The 23,751-nt window shown below is 36.4% G+C and overlaps 1 protein-coding gene across 1 annotated transcript in view; it reads right to left on the reverse strand.

The window, feature by feature from the left end:
- Positions 1-23,751, reverse strand: part of CNTNAP2 (contactin associated protein 2) — a gene marked incomplete at its 3' end in the record, with an annotated part of 1,137,334 nt that overhangs the window by 520,129 nt on the left and 593,454 nt on the right. Inside the window, exon 9 of the mRNA XM_080338877.1 lies at positions 2,627-2,776. Coding sequence (XP_080195003.1) covers positions 2,627-2,776 — 150 coding nt within the window. The remainder of the gene's footprint in view (positions 1-2,626; positions 2,777-23,751) is intronic.

The raw sequence follows: 23,751 nt of genomic DNA on the forward strand, positions 1-23,751 counted from the left end.
AAAAAATATTGTACTGCAGTGCTGAAATGCAACCTTTAAATCTTTTCTTCAGCAAAGACAACATCATTGCCTATAGTTTATATTTGCTATATTGACATTGGGAGACCAGAATATAAAGTGGCACCCTTATTTTGACATCAGGTAAAAGGTAAGTTTGGAGAAGAAAACATTTGCACACATGTGGTATGTCTTTCAACGATGAATTAGGAAGAGTGTATGTGCTCAGAGACTTCTAGAAATGCTGTACAAACTCTCTGAAAGCTCAATGGACTAAGATTTCTCAGTATTTTGGAAGAGCGGGAAATAAAGCAGTAGGATAGTATTAATATCATAGCATTGCTGTCTTTAAAACTGATCATTTAACTTCTGCACCTGTGATATATGTTTGAATTTTAATAATAGAAACGTTTAATAGTAAAAATACCTGATTGTATTCAGATCTCTAGCAAAGGAATTTAATGGATTCCTTTTCACATTGAAAATTTATCATCATCAATTCTTTTTGCTAGCCATCTAGCTGTTTGCAAAAAACCCACAAATATCCTGTGGATTCAAGAGGCAGTTGTCGCATTCCTAACCAATTAAGCATTATTGCATAAAAACATATTTGACACTTTCTTATCTGAATTTACTCCTATTGAAACTTCTTCTCTGATGACAGTTACCAAGTGGTGCAAATGTTTGAAGTTCTTCACGATTCTTGCCTCTACATCATCTTCTTGCAAATATTCTTTACTAACAGCCAGAACTTGAAGCGCTTATTAAGAAAAATAAGGAGGAACACATACATACCGAGGGAATAGAACAAAACCACATTTGCCTATAAGATGCAAATCATGAATATCAAGGTTGTGTTTCTAATATGCATCCGAAAGACTGTCTTTAAGTTGCAATTAATCTCTAATTCACAGATATATATATAGCAATATTAATGTGGGAGCATACTAAAAAGGATTCCTCAGATCCAAGTCAGAAATGAAGCTTCCTCAGCTTGAAAGAGTTAAAATACAAAAGTGCAGTGTTGCAAATGCAAACTTCTTATTTTGAAAGAAAATCTGACATGAAGGTTAGGACACCATTACTCTTTTGACAGACCTTTAGAAGACCTTTCAGGTTAGAAAACATAAGGAAAAGCAACAACAAAAAAACCTAGTTTATGCAAAGGGACCATGTATTTGGGTGAACAGCTGTGGGTACAACACTTCAGGAAATTCACAATAGACTTTCATATCCCACTAGAACAATATCTTCATGCACACTTTTTTTTTTAAGGAAGGATGCTGGAATTATAAAGTACAGGTCAACAATCAGAAGTCAAGCAGATTTCAGAATCCAACTGAAATGACAAAAATTCAACCTGTATTTTGACTGAGAAAGGGTATAAAAACTACCTGGAGGGACCAGACAATCTATCCCTCACAAACAGAGACTCAGAGGTAAAAGGCATTTCAGAAGAAATCAATCACTCTCTCTTCAGAAATGAAATAATGGTCTGGAGATTTTACCTATGAAAATTATCAGAATTTAACACTGGATGTATTATGTATGGCATTTCTTCCATTTTCTCCTATGTATGCTTAACAACTTCATTTAATGAAAATGTCTCAGACTGTTCTGACAAATTGAAGGTAGCATGTTTTGACAAAATAACTTTCAAGCTTTATCATGTGGCAACTGGCTATGCTAGAACTCTTTATTTGAAGCAATATGCTAAAAAGCTATCAGGATACTAGGTAAACTGAGGATATTGGAGAAGATGCATGTTGCAGTAACAGAAGGTTTACCTCTTGTGACAGATCAACTTTAATTTGGTAATATTTGTCTTAGATTGTGTTATCATCATCACCACAATGTTTCCTGGAAGTGTGTGTCATCAGTCTCCACAGGATTATGATCTATTTTTAATTAACTACATATTAGTTTTGTAACCTTATTTAAATACTAATTTCCATATGTATTTTTAATGATTCCACTGATAGGAGATAAGGAAACGAGAATAACCTTGAAGGATTTTTTTCCCTTTCTACTTGAGGTCCTTCATATGCCACTAATCTTTTTTTTTTTTTTCATTTGGGTAATGTTATGACTAATTACACTGTCATATTTATTTTTTATTTTTATTAGATATGCACCTTCTAAGTTTGAAAAAACACTTGGAACACTTGAAAAGTACAACTTACAACTCTTATTTGATCTTAGCATCTGAGCTCACTGAGAATTCTGCTTGAACAAAGACTGCAGGTCACTGCTGAATTGCCTGTTTTAAAAAAACACTGGCTAGCAGTATGAAAAATAATACTTACGCTTTAGTGAAAAAACCCTTAATGACCTTCCCCTTTAAGATAGTACTGTATCAAAAATATTTTTGGCACACTACACCGGCTTTTTAACACAGAAATGTAAACATAAATTCAAAATATCCAAGAGTTTTGATGGCTTTTTTTTGATTTTCATAAATATTAACATAGATGAGTCAGAGAAAAAAACACGAACCTAGCCATTTTAGCTATATTAAGATCTACATGAACTAATTACATTTGAGTTACATTCCAAACTTCATTTCACCTATTATGTAGAGTAAAAGACAAGAGCAGCTTAAGCTGATATTTATTTTGATATTTTTTACCTCCAAAGAAATATTTATCTCCAGTCTTAACTTGTAGAGGGCTGTTTGTTCGAACAGCTGAAGCTTCATCGCCATCGATGGTGAGGATAGCAAAATTTTCCTTAGCTAGGAATCGGACTTCATGCCACTGCCCATCATTGAGACCAGAGCCTATGAAAAACAAAAAACATTGGAACATTTTACTTAGTTCAATATTAATTACCTTTAAGTGTTTTGTGTGTCTGTTAGACTCATTATGTAAAGTTTAATGATGCAGAAATGAAATACTTTTAATGTAATAACAAGGCATTGTTATTAAAGTAACTACCACCAAACAAATAATACCATATCATAAATACCCGCCTTGGAGCGACATAAGTGTCCGTGCTGTCAGGTATAACTGCATAAACTACAGATGTTATCACTCACCTTTCCCATCAAAAGGGCATAGCCTACATTTACTAATAAAGAATATCTCTTAATTGTTTCTATGATCAAGTTCAAAAGGAAAAGTTAATAATCCATTTAACTATAGTGAGTAACAAGCCCAAAGGCCATATTATGCTTGTGATTGCTGCCTTCATCAAAAGCTAGATATTTCCAAGAAAAGGGCTGGAAAAAGTAGGAGGGGGAAAGGCTCATGTGAAAGGTGAGTTCACAGCTATTCCTGTCACTGGGATGTGGGGCTAGTCACAGAAGATGAAGACATTATCACAGAGGCACTGCAAAATCAGCAAATGTCTACCAAGAACCACAATCTTACGGGAGCACTATCCTCCCAATACTGTCAGCACTGAAGCAGACGGACCTGTTCATTCATTCAGAACTTTTAAAAACACAGTTTATATATTTCTCATGACACACTGTTTCCAGCAGCTGACAAGAAGCAGTTTGCGTGGCATGTTAAGCTGCCACTGAAGAAGACAGAAAGAGTACTAGTTTGTCTGGGTCATTATCATGCAGGCAGGTTATGTGGGGTCAGCAAGTTAAGTAGCAAACACTCTATTAAAAGTAAATTCCAAATTATGGTACCTCTTAAAAGTGGCATTTTGTCAACCTAGATAAAGGTGCTAAGTCATCTTAGCAAAATGTCATTTGACAACAAAAAATCACAATGCAATGCATTGTTTCTAAAATTAAGTGGGATGCACAGTATCAGCAGAAGTATAATGGAAGATAAACTGTCCAAATATTCAAAAGAATGTTATCTTCTATGAACAAGGAATAACATTAGTGGCAAACAGATGTATCTATACTTTAATTAATATTTTCCCCCCCAGCTTCCACATGCTTACGATATAAATCCTGAAATACTATGGAGTGTTACACCTTGGAATATTCTTGGAATATTGATTAGTGTGAATAAAAGTGGCAAAAGCATCTTAAAAAAAAAGGTATCTGTAAGAAATGTTTCTACCGAATCTTTTTCAGTCTAATGTAAGAAGAGAGGAAAGACCTGTTACACTAAACATGAGAAAAGTATTATTTCTGTTTGTGAGCTCCTTTTTCATTTTCATTACACTTGACAAACAAAGAGGAAACAGAAGAATACATAATTATAGTAGAAATAATATTAATTTCTACTGGTAATAAATTAAGAAAGGAAAAGAAGATACGCCTTCTTACAGTGTTCCAAAACAAAATTGTTACAGTGTGTATTTCTGCAACTGACATTTACCACGACGTACTTCAAATCCCAATTTTCGAGCTTGAGATGAACTATTATTAAAAAATCAATGTCAGTTCTTATCGAGGTATTCAGTACTGCCTTAAACTGAGTAACAATGCCTGGAAATTTCAAAACAAAACAAAAGAGATTTCAAAACAAAATTAAAAGTAGGCTATTAAAAGAGGAGGGAAGAAAATGGTGGCATGGGCTGTTCATCAGTGAGTCCAGGGGAAGGAATGTCTAAAGCACTCCCTGGAAAGGCAGATGTTTCAGAAACCAAGAAACAACAGGGCATTAGGCAAGAAAGTGTCAGCCCACCTCGCACCACCATTTGTGTTCTATCAAAAGATAAGCACCTTAACAAACTGTGACTAAAGAAATGATATCACACCGCCAGGGGGTTCTTCCCAACATGTCCACCTCCCACCAGCATCCATGAGGCCACTGTTTTCTCTTGCTTCTGGACTGAACTTGCAGTGGCGTCTGGTGGATTTATACGGCGAATGTCTTTTAAAGCTTTCACACTACTGGTTTCCAAGGCCGCTGCTGTTGGTGCTTTGATACTTTTCTTTTTGAGATCATTCACGGAATAGACAAAGCCTTCTAGCCAATTTAAACAGAATTAGATATAAACATACACAGAAAACTTTATCTGGTGCCGGCAGCGCGTTCTGCTGCCTCTGTGGGGTCTCAGTGAGGGGAGGCTGTGCCGGGCGCCCCGGTCCGGGCACGGGCGGCTCCAGCGGCCCCAGCGCAGGGCACAGCCGAGCCCCTCAGACACCCGCAGGCACCTCGGGGAAAGCGCCGCTGAGAAAGGGCAAAACGCTGCCCGGCGGGGAGGGCTGAGGGGAAAAGTGTGAGACCAGCCCTGCGAGCCCCGAGGGGAGAGCGGCAGGAGGGGCAGGACGGGCTCCAGCCGCCCCCCGCAGAGCTTCCCCTGGGCAGCCCCCGCCCCAGCGGGTGCGTTTGTCCTGAGGGAGCTGCGGGCTGGGCAGAGGAGCCCGCGCTGGGCAGCGAACAGCGTGAGGGTGTGAGACCGGCGAAGGGGAGCTGGTGTGGACCGCCCCCCCCCGCATCCCTCTGTGCTTGCTCGGGAGTAGGGGGTAGAGGAGTTGAAAGTGAGGAATTCGAAGTTGAGCTTGGGAGAGGGAGGAGGAAAGGCAGTGTTGTAATGATTGCCTTTGTTTCTCACTACCTAAATCTATTTCAATTGGCAATAATTTAAATTTCCACAAGTTGAGTCTGTTTTGTTTGCAACCACAATTGGTACATGACCTCTCTGTCTTCATCTTGTTCCATGAGCTTCTCAATCTTATGTTCTTCTGCTGTCCCAGTGAGGTGGCTGGGTGGGTGTCTGCCCACCACAGCGGATGGAGCTAAAGACAGGTGATCATGCCACAAAATTGGAAGATCACTGTATTTCTTATATTAAGCTTTAGTTTGCCATCCTCACCTTTTAAAGAATTTATTGAAGAATTAACTGATGGTGCTAATGACAAAAGTGTTTAAAATTGAACATCAGAGGAGATCCAAAAAACTTCAGTTATCTTAATGTGTATTTTTTACTGCATACTTTGGTCTGCTCTGTACACACTAAATAGATTAGTCTCACAATACCCATGTTGTTCTTCTATGACATTTTAAATAACACTAGAACAGGGACTGGAATTATGTATGCAGGCTAAAGAGACAATCTCATGCATCCGACTGTGTAGCTCATTATTTTTGTATGCTTTACTCCCTGACTAATCTTTATCAGAGAGTTCAGCCTCCTCTTTTTAGGAAGTGTGATGTGCAAAAAAGGAAATAAATTAACTCAGCTCAGCTTCTCCCTGAACAAGTGTCCGAAAATACCGGGGAACAAACAAACAAACAAACAAACAAACAAAAAGGGCGAGCAATCGTTTATATTACAACCAATTTGTAAATTTGAGCCTCTGCACACTTTTTTTTTGGGGGGAGGGAGGAACTATTTGTCCAACTCAACATGGAGTATTGCACATCTCAGAAAGTCCTAAAACATTCTTAAAGCGCAGAAACAGGTGATGCTATCTGCTGAATTAACAAGTGAAAATGGTACAGAATACGCCAGGCTAAGAAGTGCACAGTTACTTCTAGGTAGTATCTGTGGTACACTCTCCCAGTTTACAGTGAAAACACCCCAAGCTCACTAGTACCACACTGAAAAACTGAACACAGACTGCAAAGATTGCAAAGACTGAAGGAAAGAAGCAGACAGAGGAAAGGTGGATCAGTGGAGCAGGTGGATCTGCTGAGCAGACGGAACAGAAAACAGCATGAGGAAAGCTGCAGGTGTCCAGCAAAAACTAATTCCATGCATGCTATGTGTGTGCAGCATTTAGCAAAATATACTAATGCGACATGTTGCTGCCTGTATGATGCTCCCTAGAGGCATGATTGGAGAAGCACTGGTATTTTGCCTGTATTAAGAATATTTGCCCCAACAGGTTGGTATTGTTCTTGTCAATTCCTGAAAGATCACAGTGTTTCTGCTGTATTGTATGAACTCCTCGCTGTATGGACTACAAAATGACTGAGAGTTAACACCGTCTTCTTTCTGGAAACCAAGACTCAAGAATAGAACATGTCTCTTTCTGTTAAAATAATTTTCAGCTGGAATGTTTAGAATGGACAACAACCCAAATTCACAACGATTTCTCATTATAGTTTAATCTCTCTCATCTGAACTGATACATATATTTATTTGCATTCTTTTTTTTTTTTTTTCTTACTACTACCACTACAACTTCCTGCTATTTAAATGACATTATTTTAAAAGCAGGACTTTTGAGGTAAGCACTTTGAACAAGAAGAAACAGGTGTTTTGCTTATTACAGACATGAAAGAAGGACTAGATTAATGAATACCAAAAAAAGGTACAGGTGTTTAATACGTAATGGAGAACTTAGAAGGATAACATCTGGTTGATTTATGCCTTGAAGAAAACTGTAGTAGCAAAAATCTCAAATTCTTCTGTAGTTAATTTAGTGCAAGCACATCTTCCTGTAAAGGGTACTGACCCATGCAGTGGCTATTAAAGAGTGTTAGACTATACCCTCTGCTGATACAAATGGACAAAACTCTTTTGAAGTCAACATCATAACATCTGCTACATCAGAACTGAGCTTCATCATTATTTTGATACATAACTGTAGTCAAAAATTCAGTTAAAAAGATTAAGAATAAAACGGGGAAAGAATAGTATCATTAGCATTCTGTAAAGCACTGAAGCAATGTAAGGTTATGCAGCTGCATACAGGTCTTTAGTTCCTACTCTTGTGTAAATATTTTATATTGTAATTTTGTAAATTCTTATTAGGAATGAAACTCTCAGTACTCGGGATGTGGAAACTCCAGAGCAGAAGAGGGAGCAGACACATGAACAAACTTCAGGGGTGCTGGAAACAAGGAGGCTTTCGTGGGTTTTCAGCAATGATTGTGTGGATTCCCTGTAATCCAAGAATCCAGCAATCCAGTCAAAGTTTCTCTGCCGACGGCAACACCCACCTGTCTGAGGCTGAAGGCAGAGAGAGAAGTTTGAACTTGAGCAAGCCAGCACCATGTTTCATCTGAGGATAGTGGGGTAGTTGCTATTCCTGTTTAAACCTTCGCTAATTCCATACCATTTCGCACCAGTATCTCTGACTAAAAGAAAACAAGCCCGCAATATTTTGTTTGAAACATTCATCTGTGTTCAAATAGCAATATATGCCATTAATATTCAATCAGGAAAAAGAAATAACCAGGATGTAATTAGAATATGCATGCTTTTCTGTGTGTACAAATCGTATTTTTAAACTGGAGAAACAAAACCACAGCTCTTGCTATGGAAATATTCTAGATAGTCTATGGAATGAGCAGTCTAACTATATAATCTGTTCTCAGATTCGTGATTCAAGAAAGTCTTTTTCATGTTTAGTTTTATTAATTTTTCAGCTATCCAGATGATCAGTAAGGTCAGACAGTGGCAAATGTAGTCCTTGAAGGGATTTTAATGATGGAAGACCCTGTTCTCCAACAAAACCAAAACAGTTACGACAAATTGTGTCCTCGTGTTTCACCTCACAGTTCTTTTTAAGGTGAACAGTAGGAAACATGCCAAAATTTTGCCAGTTGGTGATATTTTATTTATACTGACTTTTCTGTGCAAGCAAATGCCAGAAGACGAACATATAGCTTTATATACATCTCTAGCCTTGTATATATAGGATGTATTAAAAAAAAAAAAAAAAAAAGTGAGTGATTTTCCTGTTTCCACAGTTATAACTGTTGTGCAGTAAGCTGAAAATACAGCAAATATACAACCACAGTGCTATAGACTCTATGACATTCAAACCTATTTTTATAAGAGGCTTGACTACTGATGATTTTAATAAAATGCACCATAAACTTGGCAAATAATGGTCAAATTTATAATGATTTTTTTGTTCTGGCTTTTACTGAAAACTAATAAAAGCAGATGAAAGACTGTTTATCCTTGAATGACAGAAAAAAATAATGTTTTGTAAATTCTAAGCTTAGACACTTATAGAATCCCATGCAACTGTTGAAACAATTCTAGCTTTTCAAGCACAGGCTTTTTCCTCTCCTCTCACTGCTCTTCTTCTCACATTCTTCATTCTTCGGAAAAAAAATTGTCTTGTTATTGTGACTTAGATAAGAAAATATATAGACTTGGAAACTGTGATTTCTGTGTGTGTTTCAGCTTGCAGAAAGGATGCTGTTTTTAATGAACAAATACATCTTTTTCCACTGCCGCCTTCCTCTATTCTAGGCCATGTCAAGTCAGAAAATGTTGTCTCTAATAATGTAGTCTAGTGCCCTGGATTGCACGGGATTTTGTACATGCTCAAGGGTAATAATCTTAATGAATGGCTCCAGGATTAATCTTTATTAAGAAACAGACTATGGCTGCACATCAGTTACTTTGCATAACTGTTCCTAACTTCCTCAAAACTCTTTCCAGGTCAGCATTTAGCTTTATCAGTGGGGGTTTTTTGTTGTTTGTGTTGGGTTTTGTTTTTTAATTTTTTTTTGTTGTTTTTGTGGTGGGTTGGTTTGGGTTTTGGTTTGGGGCTTTCGTGGGATTTTATTTGATTGGATGATTTGGGTTGGGTTTGGTTAGGTTTGGGGTTTTTTTAACTAACAACTCTATAATTAATACATAGCATTGTGACCCATATCCAGATAATATATAATCATCTTTTAGGGTTGAAAACAGTTATGCACATCTTTAAGAGTACACAGAACACAATCAACTTTCTTTCTTTATTTAAAACCACAAACATGCAAAATCCCATCTAGTCTTATGTTTCAAAGAATTTGAATGATCATTACCAAAATGGGTAATTGAACTACTTTTTATGCAGTATACACATTTCATATAAGAAACCTACAGGTTCTTTCTAGAAAAGGGTTTATTTTCTTTTTTCTTGTAAATTACAGGAAAAAAAAATTCTTAGAAATGGCATTATACTTACAGAGCTTTAACTCCATTTTACAGTTTTTACAGTCACCTGCCAGATACCATTATGCACTGAATTATTATCATTATTATATACTCAGCATCTTTATATTTTTATTTCAGTGAGCTAACCATAACTTTCATTTTCATCTTATGAAACTTAAATGTATTTGTTTGATGACTATTATTCTGGGATATTTATTCATATTAGATACACTGATTTAGTTTTTTTGGAGGGAGACCTTTCTGAATTTGAAGCCCTTCTGTATCACTAACATTATTTATAATACTTACTGTATATTTATTATTTAGATGGCTAAATTGTGGAAAAAAAAATACAGCAGGTAATCTACTTTGCTTTTTCTTATGTTTGGACTCATGAAGTTCAAACATCTACAGAAGCATGATAGTGCTTATTCTTTGCACATTTATGCTGGATAAATAATACATACAAATAAAATAACTAGATATTCTAGACAGGAATAACGCTGAAGTATTCAGTGAAAAGGAGCACTGACAAATATTTATTTCCCTAGATTTTCTCACAGGTGCCCAACTTGAACACTTTCACTTTGCCTTAAACAGAAAATTACAAACAAAACAGAACTTGGTGAGTTTTATTGGTAAGCAAAAGCAGATACCAAAAGCAGAAAAAAACTCCACATAACTAAGTTGACATTTTCTGACCAACAGTAAAAATTAAATGTAACTTTGTTTTGATATTGAAGTTGCTGAGACAAGCTTTCTTGCAATGGCTCTGAATCAAGAAGAATATTTTAAAACATATTTTAGTAGGACATCACTCAAGGGTATAAAAGCCATACACGTCTTCAAGTACTCTACCAAACTGCGGCCTGAGTATGTCTCAGACATCCACGGTTATTTTGATGCACATTTTCTAGCAGCCATCAATGCATGATTGAGAGCTTGAAGCATATATTGGAGGAAGAGGTGATCAAGGTTTTTCGCCTTGTATTACTACAAGAGCATTATGTTGGTCATTTGGCAATACTTTTAAATTAGCTCCTGTAACACTTCCATTATGCTCCTGTTTAGAACTTCTACAAAGCTCTAGGCACAAGATTTTCTGAAAGGAAATTCATATAGCAGCCCTTTTCATGTCTTAATCCTATTATACAAAAATTCTTTTTATAATTTTATCTTCATTGTACATATGCCTCATAGTAAATAGCAGAAACATTGCACTTTTTCTTCTAAACACAATAGAGTACTTTTTACAAGAATTTAGCTGAACCTCTGCTTCTGTCAGAGCCATGAACTGTATTAAAACAAACCCACTGCTCCCACTAGAAAAAAACAAAAACAAAAACAAAAACAAACCAAACTAAATGTGGACATAATCTAGCAAATACCAATGATCAATCTATTAGTGTTTCTTCATGATCTATTTTACATCCAACTCAAACTGCATTGAATCATTTCTTCTTTAAACTTGAAAAACTCTACCGCCAGAACCAAACAGTGTTACATTTGAAGATTGATTTTCTTTGAATAACACATGCCGTGGGATTGAGACCCTATTAATGAGTCTGGACTTAACCTTGCTTTAGACCAGTTCTTCAGCCATAAAAGCAGTGAGCTCCATGCAGCACCAGGCAGTTTTGTGCATGAACCAGACACTACAGAGGCGGAGGTAGAAGTTTACAAGTAAACTACATTTAGTTTTTAGTTTGGTGCTGGAGTGTATGTGTAAAGCAAATCTCACGATTGCCCCACATAGTGGACCTTGCTTTGTATTAGTATCGGTCTCAACACTTGAGGATTGAATTTCCTTCAGATGAAACTGAAGTCCAAACTAACAAGCTCCAGTCTCACGGGTGCAAATGACCTTGCATAGACTTTCCGGTCTCAGCATGATCTGTTCTTGTTCTGCGGGTCCGTGCCTATGGTGCTGCACTGCTTGCTGCTGCAGACGTAGCCAGGTCTAAAATGTTGAAAGCATTTGCTGAGGACACTAGGATCTTGTTTTTAAAAGAAAACAGCCTGTTCTGTTCTACCAAAAGCCTTAAGTAGTAAGTGATAGAACACCACATCGCCATAGCATTCTGTGAGGTATTAAACCCGCTGCAAGGGAGAAGTTCAAGTGGCACCTCCCTGCCTCAAGAAGGATATATTTGCCCAAGCATTTGCATGTATTTGCACAGATTAATTTTTCATTTGTGTTAAGTAGGTGTATGTTTTTCAAAACCAGAAAGCCAACAGAAAAAAGAAAACAAAAGTTCTTAGTGAACCACGGTAAAGTATTAATATAATGATTACTTCAAATGATCCACTTTATTAACTAAAAATATTTGTATACATCATTTTTTATTTGATAAGGGCACAGTAGCTTAAATACATAAGATATAATAAAATATCCTCCGACTCAAAGGGAACCACAATAGAAAGATATGGACCTTAGGCACTGGCTTTCTAAGAAAACCATAAAAACATAATCAAAATGCTAGCATCACAGGACTACTTTTCATTTTCCTAAATATTGCCTTTCACAGACTGCTCTTGGACAATGCAAGTTATACCTCAAAGCCAATAAAGTGTATACTTTGTCTATGAACTCTGTGCTAGGTTTTTAAAGCGTTTATTTTGGAGAAAGTATCTAATGAAAGCAGCCTTTCAGCATAAAAGAAGTTCTTAGTAAAGAAACTTGAAAATGTCTCCAGCCCCTCCGTTTCCCTGCCAGTTCAGTACAGCAGCATTTCCTCTCATCTGCAAATTTCACTAGTGATTGTCAACCCAGAACACGTAGGTTAAATGACTAAAACTTATGCCTTTGAAAAGATATCAGTCTATCTATTCTTCAAATATATATTGCCTTGTTTTGCTGATCCTTACCACAGCATTAGGGGAACTCTGAATTTCTACCAAGTTTCCCACCACCTTTGAAATCCAGACTGAATCCGCAAGCTGTAATGGAGGAAAGACAGGAATACAACCGGTAGAACACTGGGAAAGCTGGCATGGGAGAAATACAGTGATATGTACCTCAGATGTGTGTCATACCTCTCTCTGCTAGTTAGTAACAGAGGGATTAAGGGATCTGAAATTGTGATGTTGTCAATACAACTTTAAAATCACGTGTCTCAGAAATATATAAAATATATAAATAAACATATATTTAAAAAAAAAAAAAAATATCCACACAGATATGTCTTTGTCCTTAAACCACAGGGAGTTCAGCTGGAGTTAATGTAATTGCAACCACCACAGAATCACAGAATGTTTGCGATTGGAAGGGACCTCAAAAGATCATCCAGTCCAGTCCCTCTGTCAGAGCAGGAACACCTAGATGAGGTTACACAGGAATGTGTCCAGCTGGGTTTTGAATGTCTCCAGAGCAGGAGACTCCACAACCTCCCTGGGCAGCCAGTTACAGTGCTCTGTCTCCCTCACTGTGAAGAAGTTTCTTCTCAAATTTAGGTGAAACCTCACCTCTACTGAAGTCCTGAAGCTACGGACATCCATACCAGCTGAGAATTTAGACCAAAACCATAAATTTTCAAGGACCTGGCATTAATGAGCTCCAGCATCTTTCACACCTACTGATCTGTGATTATCAAAGTCATTGTAATGGAGAGGCAGTAGCTTTTCCCAGTTACAACTGCTACTGCATTTCATTATAAAAGAATTAGCTCCCAACTCAATTAATATATACTTTACCACTTATAATTACCAAATCTGTTCTGAGAGTGAAGGCGTCAACCTGCATTAAATTAATACCTCCTGAGCTTGAAGTAAATTTGTTTAACCAAACTGTCTATTCTTTTGCTTTGTAACTTTGACATTTTTTCAATATTTGCCTCCACTTTTGTATGAGTAGAAAATTGGTATTTTTATAACCTCTTTTAAATTTTGTTCACAGTACAATCCCCTTAAAACCTTGCTTAATAGAAAAATTACGGCAGTAAAACAAAAAAGACATAGCTAGGAAAATTAGAAATACTGCATTCTCTATCTTGTGTATAAAATTACGTAACAGCTATTTTGAAGAAGTCTTCCTATACATATGCATAAAGCATAGATACCAATGGCATTGAAGAGAATTTTCTGCTTTGGATTTAAATATACACTTACAAAGGAGTATTTTTCATAAATATGTATTCTTTGAAAAATGAATTGAGACAATATTTATCAATACAACTTAGCATATTTTACAGGTTTAAGTGTGTGATGGGACCCCTGAATTAGGACAGTACATACAGGTAGATACGTCTTGTCCTTAAAGGGACACCAGAAGAACTTAGAGAAGCAAATCTCTCAACATTGGTGCTGAATCTGTCCCATTGTGTTCTATGTGTGGCTAAATTAAACCAGGAGATCTTTGTAAAACAGAGAGACTGAGATTCACTAATGAGAAAGAAATGCTTCTACTACTATTATGATGCAAGAGAGTATTTCTTTATGAGATCAAGACTTACTGGTTTGTAGTTTGCACATGGAATGTAATTAATAAAATACATTTTTTAAAGTAACTAGTTTTTCATAAAGTAAAAATATAGTACTTGATAAATGGCACCTAATAAAACTATTACATCTGTTAAGGTAGGGTCTGAGCAGTAATTATGGCTCCATTGCCCAGCATACATACTCGAAAGAAAAAGACATTCAATAGCTTTACATATGCAGTTACTCTTCTAGTTAATGGAAGCTGCAGGTGTATATATAATAATATATACATAGAAGGGAAGACTGTAGCTCAGGTTTGCTAGGTCTCCAGAGGTAACAGTCTTGGAGATAATAACTGAACCTTGCCTTTATGAGAAACTGGAACTGAAGACAATTATGCCACAGCCACCATTAGAACAAATTTCTCCCTTGCACTGCAGCTTCAATAACTTCAGTAGATCTTTGTGTGAGTAGAAGGACAAGCAGTTATTAGAGCAGGTATTGTTAATTTTGTATTTTTGCAGAAGACACTCAAGCCGAAGATTCAGACTCAAATGAGAAAGTTGTTCATAGATATTAAGTTTGTTTTCTGTTCTATTTCCTTTGGGTATTTTGTTAGAGGGAATCATGATAGCTTCCAATAGTTCAACTGTATATTACAGTGGAGTAATAATACACATTTCAAAAGTTTTTTACAGCTCTTTACTGACTACACAGTTGCAATAGCCACTTGATTATACTTCACAAATATCTTTATATTTTATTTAATTTCTTCTCTGTTTCAGTAAACAAGAAAAGCAATAATTTATACCAAGAGAAAGATGAAGGAAGATGACAGAAATTTTGTTAAATCTGGCAATGGTTAGGAAAGTTAACGTTTAGTCTAAATGAAGAATCAAGTGCCACTTAAGGAATGGACAATAATTGAGATTTTTTTCAATTTTTTTTCCATGCACTCACCTTTTAATAATTTTGTTGTGAGACCACAATAGAAAACAGAGAGGTTAAAACCTAGAAGTTTGTGGTTTGTTGTTGTTGTTGTGTGGGGTTTTTTGTTTGGTTTGGGTTTTGGTGGTTTTTTTTGGCTTTACTGCAGCTTTTATTAAAAACATTAATGCAAATATAGATATTTTTTAGGTTCAGAAAATGTCACTCCTCACTACAAAATTTCTTTTGGATAGGAATTTGAACAGTACCGCTATAATAATTTTTCATGGTATATTTTCTGTTGCATTTTATGCATTAGATGGTCTGCACATGTGTAATTAGTAATTATAGGACCCACCATCAATAAATCATGAAAATATATTATCTTTGCATCATACTTTGCTTGGGATAACAGCATTCCGATGCATACGAGAGGCTGTCACTGGCATTGTATGAAGCCAAATCATTGAACTACGCAACTCATAAGCTGAATTGTAATAAATCGTTCAGTTCACTATTGTTAAAGGACTTGTGAATTGTCAATTAAGTATGGCTGAGCACATGGAATACATGCTCCTGCTGACAGCTGTACCCATGCTCGTGGCCTGGAGGGACTGTTGGGACCAAATCATCTTAGAAAGCCTATTCTCAGTCAGAGCATCAATTAATTTCATTCATCTATTTGGGATCTGCTGACAAACCCCTCCTCTCACTGAAAATAACAAGAAAAGGAACAAAAAACTATTTCTTTTTAAATCTGAACCTTTATATAAAGCATACACACCTTACAGTTATTTGCTTTGCTGTAATTCTTGAAATACCAGTATGGCAAGAAATGCCTTTGTTTGTGAAATGATGTAAAAATCTTTTCAAAAAATGGCATACTACATTTGGTGTTCTTATGACAACTGAGGAAAAAAGAACCCACAAAACCTAAATTATGATATAAAAGGAGGTTAATTTTTAATATAACTACATGAAAGTTGCAAAAAAAAAAAAAGGTAAACAAAAAGCTGAGGAATTTGAATATGAAATGAATTCTACTGAAGACTTAGCATATTTTTTTTAATTCTTGAAAATATCCCTTTACATTCGAGAACAGACAGTGTTACATACATTTATCTTCTGCACTACTGAAAACCTGAACATGATTTTGTTGCTTAAATTGATGCTTACAGAAGATGTTTCACACTCTTCCACTTGTCATTACTGACACAAAGCAAATTCAACAATACATTCTAAAAGAAAAACAGCTTTGCAATTGTCCTAAAAATCCACTGGTAAATAAACAAACACTAAGTAAATAAACTTATTTACCACAGTAAATCTGTTGTTTCATGCATTACTTGCCTTCATAATGCAGAGGCCATCTGTAAATGGATTTTTAATTAAAAAATTGCTGAAAATTTGATGGTGTAACTAATGTTGTTTTAGTTTGACAAAGAGCATAATAAAACCACATCTGAGATTCCAAAGCATGTTAAATGGAAATCAAATTTCATTATGGCTTGTTCCTTAGACCTTACTAGCAGGAATACTAGTAGAAGTCAAAAATTTCAAGTGAGACTTCTACCCAAGTAATTTTTCTATCCGTTGATTTTTAAGTCATTCAGTGCAGAAAGAATTTAGCCAGCTGTGTATAAAAACTTCCCATGCCATTTTGCTTAGGTTTGAATTAAGCAACACAGAAAGTAAAACCAGCTTGGTACACCTTCTTGTTCTGTATTTGCCAGCTGCTTTTTAAACTTCTATGACCTGTCAAACTGGTAATTCAACGTTGATTTATTACAGAAGGCAGGTAATTATTGTAACTCATTCACTAAGGACTGATGATTTTCTTAGCATAGCACTACAAAAAATCATGAAGGACACAAAGTCTTCAATGTTTGCTTCATTCTCGTAAGACACAGCAACAGGAAAGACATTTCAGCTTCACATTCTAGTGTTAGACTTACAATCTGAATGAAGCTCAGCCACTCTTCATGTAGTTTGGGTCTTTGTATTGTTATATTTATTCTTACTGTTAGTATGCCATAGGAATCTCCATTAAAATAAAAAGTACTTCTAAGACACAAGGAGGACCTTTCTCTGGGTTTTATAGAAACGTCATGTTTTGGAGGAAGTTGCTCCTGATGAATTAATGAGATTGGTTACGATAAAACCGGTCAGGTCTGACATCGAGAAGGCACAATGAAACTTGCATTTTGATAGAAAATCTGGAAGTTGACTCAAAAGAGATAACAAGCAAAAATAATTTAATCTGGATAACAGTTTGAATTCTGATGCTCTTTTTTTTTTCTGACTGCAGCCATATGGAATGAGCACATTCACTGTTAGCCCTTCTGATAGGAAATTAAACCTCCTGAGCCATTAAACTTCTAAGTCAAAAGAATCTGCAATTCCTTAACGTCAATATGGGAGATAATATCCTGACAGGCAAACTGCAAGTCTGGAGTTGCAGTCCGGTCACTCCCTTGTGAGTTTTCAAATATAAAATGAAAGAGTAGGCTTCTGACTTAAAAACCAAGGCCCCATGTTAACAGCATGACTGATGGTTTGTTTATTAATAATGCCACAGTTCTTGGCTCTTGTCATACCAATTTTTAATAGGCCGAGTGTCACATAGCAATGTTGGGAGAATTCTAGATTTTATTTCTCATATCTGGAATGTTTTTGCACTTGTGTATAGGATGGGTATCTGAAATTACATTTCTAAATTTACAAAAATTGCATTTAAGAAACAACATGATGGACAAGGTCAATTCATTGTAATGTGTTACAGTCTCTTTCCGAATGGTTGAAAACACAATGCAAATACTAGAAAACTGTGCACTATGTATATGCATCTACAAGGAAAGGTAGGAGCATATAAAGTATGTAAAATATTTTAGCAGTCCAGGATTTGCAAGATTAAAGCATGTTAGTGTCTTCAGAATGATGATACAAATAAGTTTGGGAATTACAAGACAAAAATAGACAGAAGTCATCTGGAAATCTTTGGTCTGGATGGTCCTGAAATGATAGGACTACAGTACTACACATGAGTGTGTAAAAGTAAGCAGGAATAAGAAGAAGAGGTGGCAATGAAGAAGTAATCTGCAGACTACATTTTTAACACAAGGCCCACTGATGTCTGTAAAAGTTTTCCACTGACTGTCGCCTCAGCAGACGCCTAAGATACAATTCAAGTAATGGAGTATATTTTTCAGTGGAAGTTAAGTCATCTTGTAATTGGAACAGCCTGTTCCAATGTTAACTGTCATCAGAAACATGTTGAAATGAAACCTCCAGTGAGGTATGTCCTTATCTGTAAATGAAACGTGATATAGACCTACTGCAGTACTCCTTCAGAACTTCCCAGCTGGCTCATGCCCATGAGCTAGATTCATGCCATTGGTATTTATTTTACTTAATGGGTCTTCCTATCACAAATCTGGAGGAACTGTGCAAAGAGATTTAGCGGACAATGGGGTAAGCTTCAAGATACTTTGGGTTAAAGTGTGAGATATTCAAAGGACGCAACATAATAGGACTAAGCTTGTAGCATATCAAAAGGAGTAATCACAGTTAACAGGTTCAAATGAGTATTTAGAAGCATACGTATGATCCACGGAAAATTTCTGACAGCAAAGGCCTAGATCAATGGCACCACAGAGATCAGGGTAGCCGTATATTCCATACGATGGGCTGTTTCTTGAATTACATGTCAATTACGAAAAGGGCATGAGATGCCACTCTGTTATTATCTCTGTTGTCTTCTCTGCTGATCAGACAGTGGACCAAGAGGCTCTACTGGCTGTTCCTGGCTTAAACTCCGCTCCACAGGCCCCTAGGGGTGCCAGGTGGCTGACACGGGCAGTTATTGACAGCAGCAGTAAAAAATGGCTGTTAAGACCAGTGAGACCTGGAGAAGAGAGGAACAGGCCATGGAAATGCCAGGAATGGAAACTGATGGGCATGCATACATAACATGCATTAAAGCTCTCCAAAGTTGAGGCCATATCGTTTCCTGTCCCCTTTCTTCTTCCCAAACATGCACATAATAGGCTTTGTAAGTGTAGCTCACATGGTAACTTGTTTAAATGTGAACATCTATATTTTCAGAGAGAAGAAGCCTTTATCACAGACCATTCTAGTCTAAGAATTTGCTGCTTGTAAGAAACATGAGTTTAGAATTTAAACGAGGACCTATGAACAGAAGCAGTAATTTGTTTATGATAAATGTTTTAATAAACAAGTACTAGTTATAACTACAGCTCTCTCCCACCACTTTGCTACAAAATAATGATACTTAACAAGTGTAAAAATCAAAACCTGTCAACTCCTCCTGCTTCTTTTTGATGATATAACAGAGTTTAAAAATTGTCTTCAATAAAGCATACTGTTGCCTTTTTGTACAATACAGGGCTGTGCAGACACACATCCACTTACAGATGCATCTCGGTTATAGCCCATGTTACAACACCCCTAGTCCACACCAGGAACTTAAGTGGGATACAGATAACCCTCAATTTAGCAAGCTTAGTGTTGCAATTGCCCACAGCACCTCCTTTATATACTTGTGCCTTCCTCTCTCTAACCTGTTTTTGTTTGTAGTGCATGTTTGCAGAAAGTTGTATGTTCAGTTTAAGGAAGAACTGATTAAATTATCTTGCTATGTGGAAAAAACCCACAACTTCTTTGATCCTGTGTTCATTTATGAGCTAAGCCAAAGAGAATAGTACCTGTCAAAAAAATATCTGACTTACATTCATTTAGCTGCAGAGCATTTACAGAAACCAAGAAAAGTCACGTTGATTCAACAGGCATTATCTAGCTCTGCATACACTGGCTTCTATGCTCTCAGTTTTCCTCTGTCTTCATCTATTTCATGTCTCTTTTGTTCAAAGATGCTGTTAAGTTATGACAGAAATTATCATATTTAAATTACTGGCAGTTTGCTTTTTCTCATCTGCTATGAACAAGGGAATCGGATTCCTCAAGAATTCAAATTGCTGCATTCTTTACATTTTCCAAGTCTCCTCTTTACCAAAAATTGGTTTGTAGCACAAAGCATAAATACAAATTAGCTCCAGGCAGAGTTATGGTATTGTATAGCTAGAATAATTCAGAAAATTTAAAATTTTAAATGCAGATCACAGTCATTGTTCCTTATTCCAAGTAATTAACAACTGACAAGTAATGTATTAGCCTTACAGCATGTTACAAAACCATCTAAGCTGCCATTTCAGTAGCAACTCTAGGTAAATTCTGAAGCACTAATTCATTCAATTAAACAGACAAAGCAAATAAAAGACAATGCAGAGAAGGAGCTTATGTGTGTACAGGAGCTACCATTAAACAAACATGAATGGAAAGGCAATGCTCTCATACCAAATCACAGTTATCTGCTTTTTCCCTCACCTTACATTCACCTCTTCTACAGTTCTGTCCAGGCATCAGTTAAGACCAGTATTTTATCTTTCTTCTAGTAAAACACTTGATTCATTTGAGAAATTTAGTTGGGCATTAGTATTTATGTAAAAACACATTTCTACTTCAAAAAAACAATCAAATCCTAAACCCTCCTCCAATTAGATCAAGATGAAAAAATAAAATTTCCAGAAGTCACGTAAATGCAAAAGAAAAAAAAAAACACCACGAAATTTTGTCATTGGTTCCTGTAAAACACAATATGATGTATCACATACAACTTGCACATGCTTGTGATCAACCAATAAACTCATATCCAAAACTAAGCCAGTATCTTTGTAAATTCTGGTGCACAACCACAGACATTTGAACATCAGGTGTTATATAAATGAAATTGCTCTCAATAAACAAAAGCAGAATTGTTTATTTCAGCTGAACACAAAACTCAGTGAAATGAAGTGATCCTAGCAAAAAAAACACTGGTAAGTTTCAGAGACACCATTGCAAGCAGAAATCTAAGAAAGAAGAATAATGAGGATTGCTTCTTTAAATTCATTTCAGAAGGCTGTATGCAGGTTTTTTTTCCTTCTACGTCCAATGAATCATGTACAAAGCCTATGCTTCATACTAATAAATTTGCCTTTGCTTTTCAATATTAAATGTAAGGCCCACCTACCTCAAACAAAATACGTATTTTTTTTTCTCCACTTCTTATTGCACCTATATATAACAAAGATAACTGCTGTCTCAACAGCTTTGTAGTACAAATGGACAAAACAAAACAAACAAATAAAAAGGGGAGAGGGAAGAATGAAAAGTTATCCCTGTGTTAAAAAGGACTGTGGCACATGATTAAATAATTTGCTCACAGTTGCACAGGAACCAAAACAAAGTCAAGCTAATACCATTATTACTAGGCTGTTTGCTTTCCTAATTATTTTCTTTTTCCTTCCTTAGTGCTCAAAAGTCTTAAATAAAGCAAATTTATTATTAGTAAGTTACTTTAAGCTCATGATCTTTCTAATCTATGATAAGTAAGAAGTCAATAACTTAATGGATTATTCTGTTGTTTTGCAATTAAATACATATTTTCACTATATATGGAACAAAGATTATTAGCAGGCAGAAGAAGGGTGGGAGCTTTATGTGGCTGTCTTTTTTCATACTTATCATGGAACTCCTGTTCTGTGATCACGAAATGTATCATATGTATAGGAGTCAAAAGAGTTATTGAAATTTCATAATAATGGAAAGTTTTAAATAATAATTTAGATGACTGAACCATCTATTGGTAACCCAGGTGGACGTTTGTTTCTCCAGGTGACTGGTAAAGAAAAAAATAATAAAATTGGAAGAGTCCCAAACACAGTAAAGAAGTTAAGGACATTTTGCACTGACCAAAGCTTTTCTTGTAATACTAGTGATACAACAAAACACTTGTCTTCCAGTCTCCCAGATACATGCTACAGCACAGCCCAACTCCCTACCTTGTGTCTTCAGCCTCCATGAACTGTTAGTTGGGATCTAATAGTAACTAAGGTTCTTTCGCAATTCTGTTTCAGACACTCAGCAATTTTCAGGCTTTTACTGTGTCTTTGAGACTCAGGCCTAATCTGTCCACAATCTGTCCAGTGATTGTGCCTGCTTCTGCATCCTGAATAAGTTATGGTATTTATTTTAATGACTGGGTATCTCTTATTAATGCAACATAGAAGTAGTGGGACCTTTGAATTAAGACATTGTAGCTGAGGATATACACTGATTTTGTAAGACTTGCAACCAGGAAATAAAATAAAAGAGTTGTTCCTTGTGCAGCTTTCTTTAAGCAGTGCCCTTGCAAAGGGCCTGGTACAGTTATGCAGATATGGTTTTAGTGAAGGCATAGAAAGTACAACAAAAAAGTTGCTGCATCAGCAAAAAAGCAAAGGCAAGATTCAAACTGAAATGCAAACATAGAGCAATTTTTTTCTCGCCTTCTATTTCTCTCTCCATTTGGATACCTTTCTGTTTGGGCATTAGGTTTCCTATGAGAAAATACCATATTGCTGTGAGCAGTTCTATTTCCCTTTGTGAGCTGCTCACAAAATTGCTGGCATTTCTTGTTTTTTGACTTTCTGCTCCCCCAAATAAAATAATTTTTAAAGTTAGATGTTTCAGTGTATTATAGAATCACAGAAGGGTTAAGGTTGGAAGGGACCTCTGGAGGTCATCTGCTCCAAACTCCCTGCTCAAGCAGGGCCAACAGCCAGTTGCCCAGGACCATGCCCAGACAGCTTTTGAATATCTCCAAGGATGGAGGGTCCATAACCTCCCTGGGCAACCTGTGCCAGTGCTTGGTCACCCTCACATTAAAAAAGTGTTTCCTGATGCTCAGAGGGAACCTTCTGTGTTTTGCTTTGTGACCATTGCCTCTGGTCCTGTTACTGGGCACCACTGAAAAAAGCCCAGCTCTATTACTCTTTTGTACCCTCATTTGAAGTATTTATACATATTGGTAAGAACCCCCCGAGCTTTCTCTTCTCCAGACTGAACAGTCCCAGTTGTCTCAGCCTTTGCTCACAGGAGAGATCTGCAATCCCTTAACCTTCTTAGTGGCCCTTCACTGGATTCTCCCCAGTGTGTCCATGTCTCTCTTGTACTGGCGAGCCCAGAACCAGACACTCCAGGTGTGGCCACACCAGTGGTGAGGAGACGGGAATACCAGTAGCAAAAAAAAGAATTTAAAAGAAAAAGAAACCAAGTACTAGCCAAACTGGGTCAGGGCATGGGTGATGCTAGGACAAATGATATTTATGTTTGCACCTGGTTTGGATATCTTATTACCCACTTATCTCAAGAGGACTGAGAATATGACTGCTAATCACCACTAAGGTTAAATAAAAAGCAGAGATTGATGTGAAATGATTTTATGCTGCAATGTTATGACTTCTTCCAGACTATTACTTAAGAACTAAGCAATGTATTAGTGTTAAAACATTTAAACACCAGTATTTTAATAACATTTAATAACATTAAAAATTTATAATGTTAAAAATAGCATTAAAACATTAAATATTAGTGTGATTATCAGAAAAATACGTATTTCCAGAACAGCAAAAGTGAAATGACAGATAAAACACTGGAAAAGAAAAAACAAAAAAGGCTTTTCACCAGGAAGGCTGTCTTTGCAAATTATATTACTATTAGTGAAGGAGTAATGTATTCCTACATTTCAAACATCTGAAACCTCTATTTTTCCTGCTCTTTTAA

This window comes from Nesoenas mayeri (assembly GCF_963082525.1).
Source record: "Nesoenas mayeri genome assembly, chromosome: 2".
NCBI lineage: Eukaryota > Metazoa > Chordata > Aves > Columbiformes > Columbidae > Nesoenas > Nesoenas mayeri.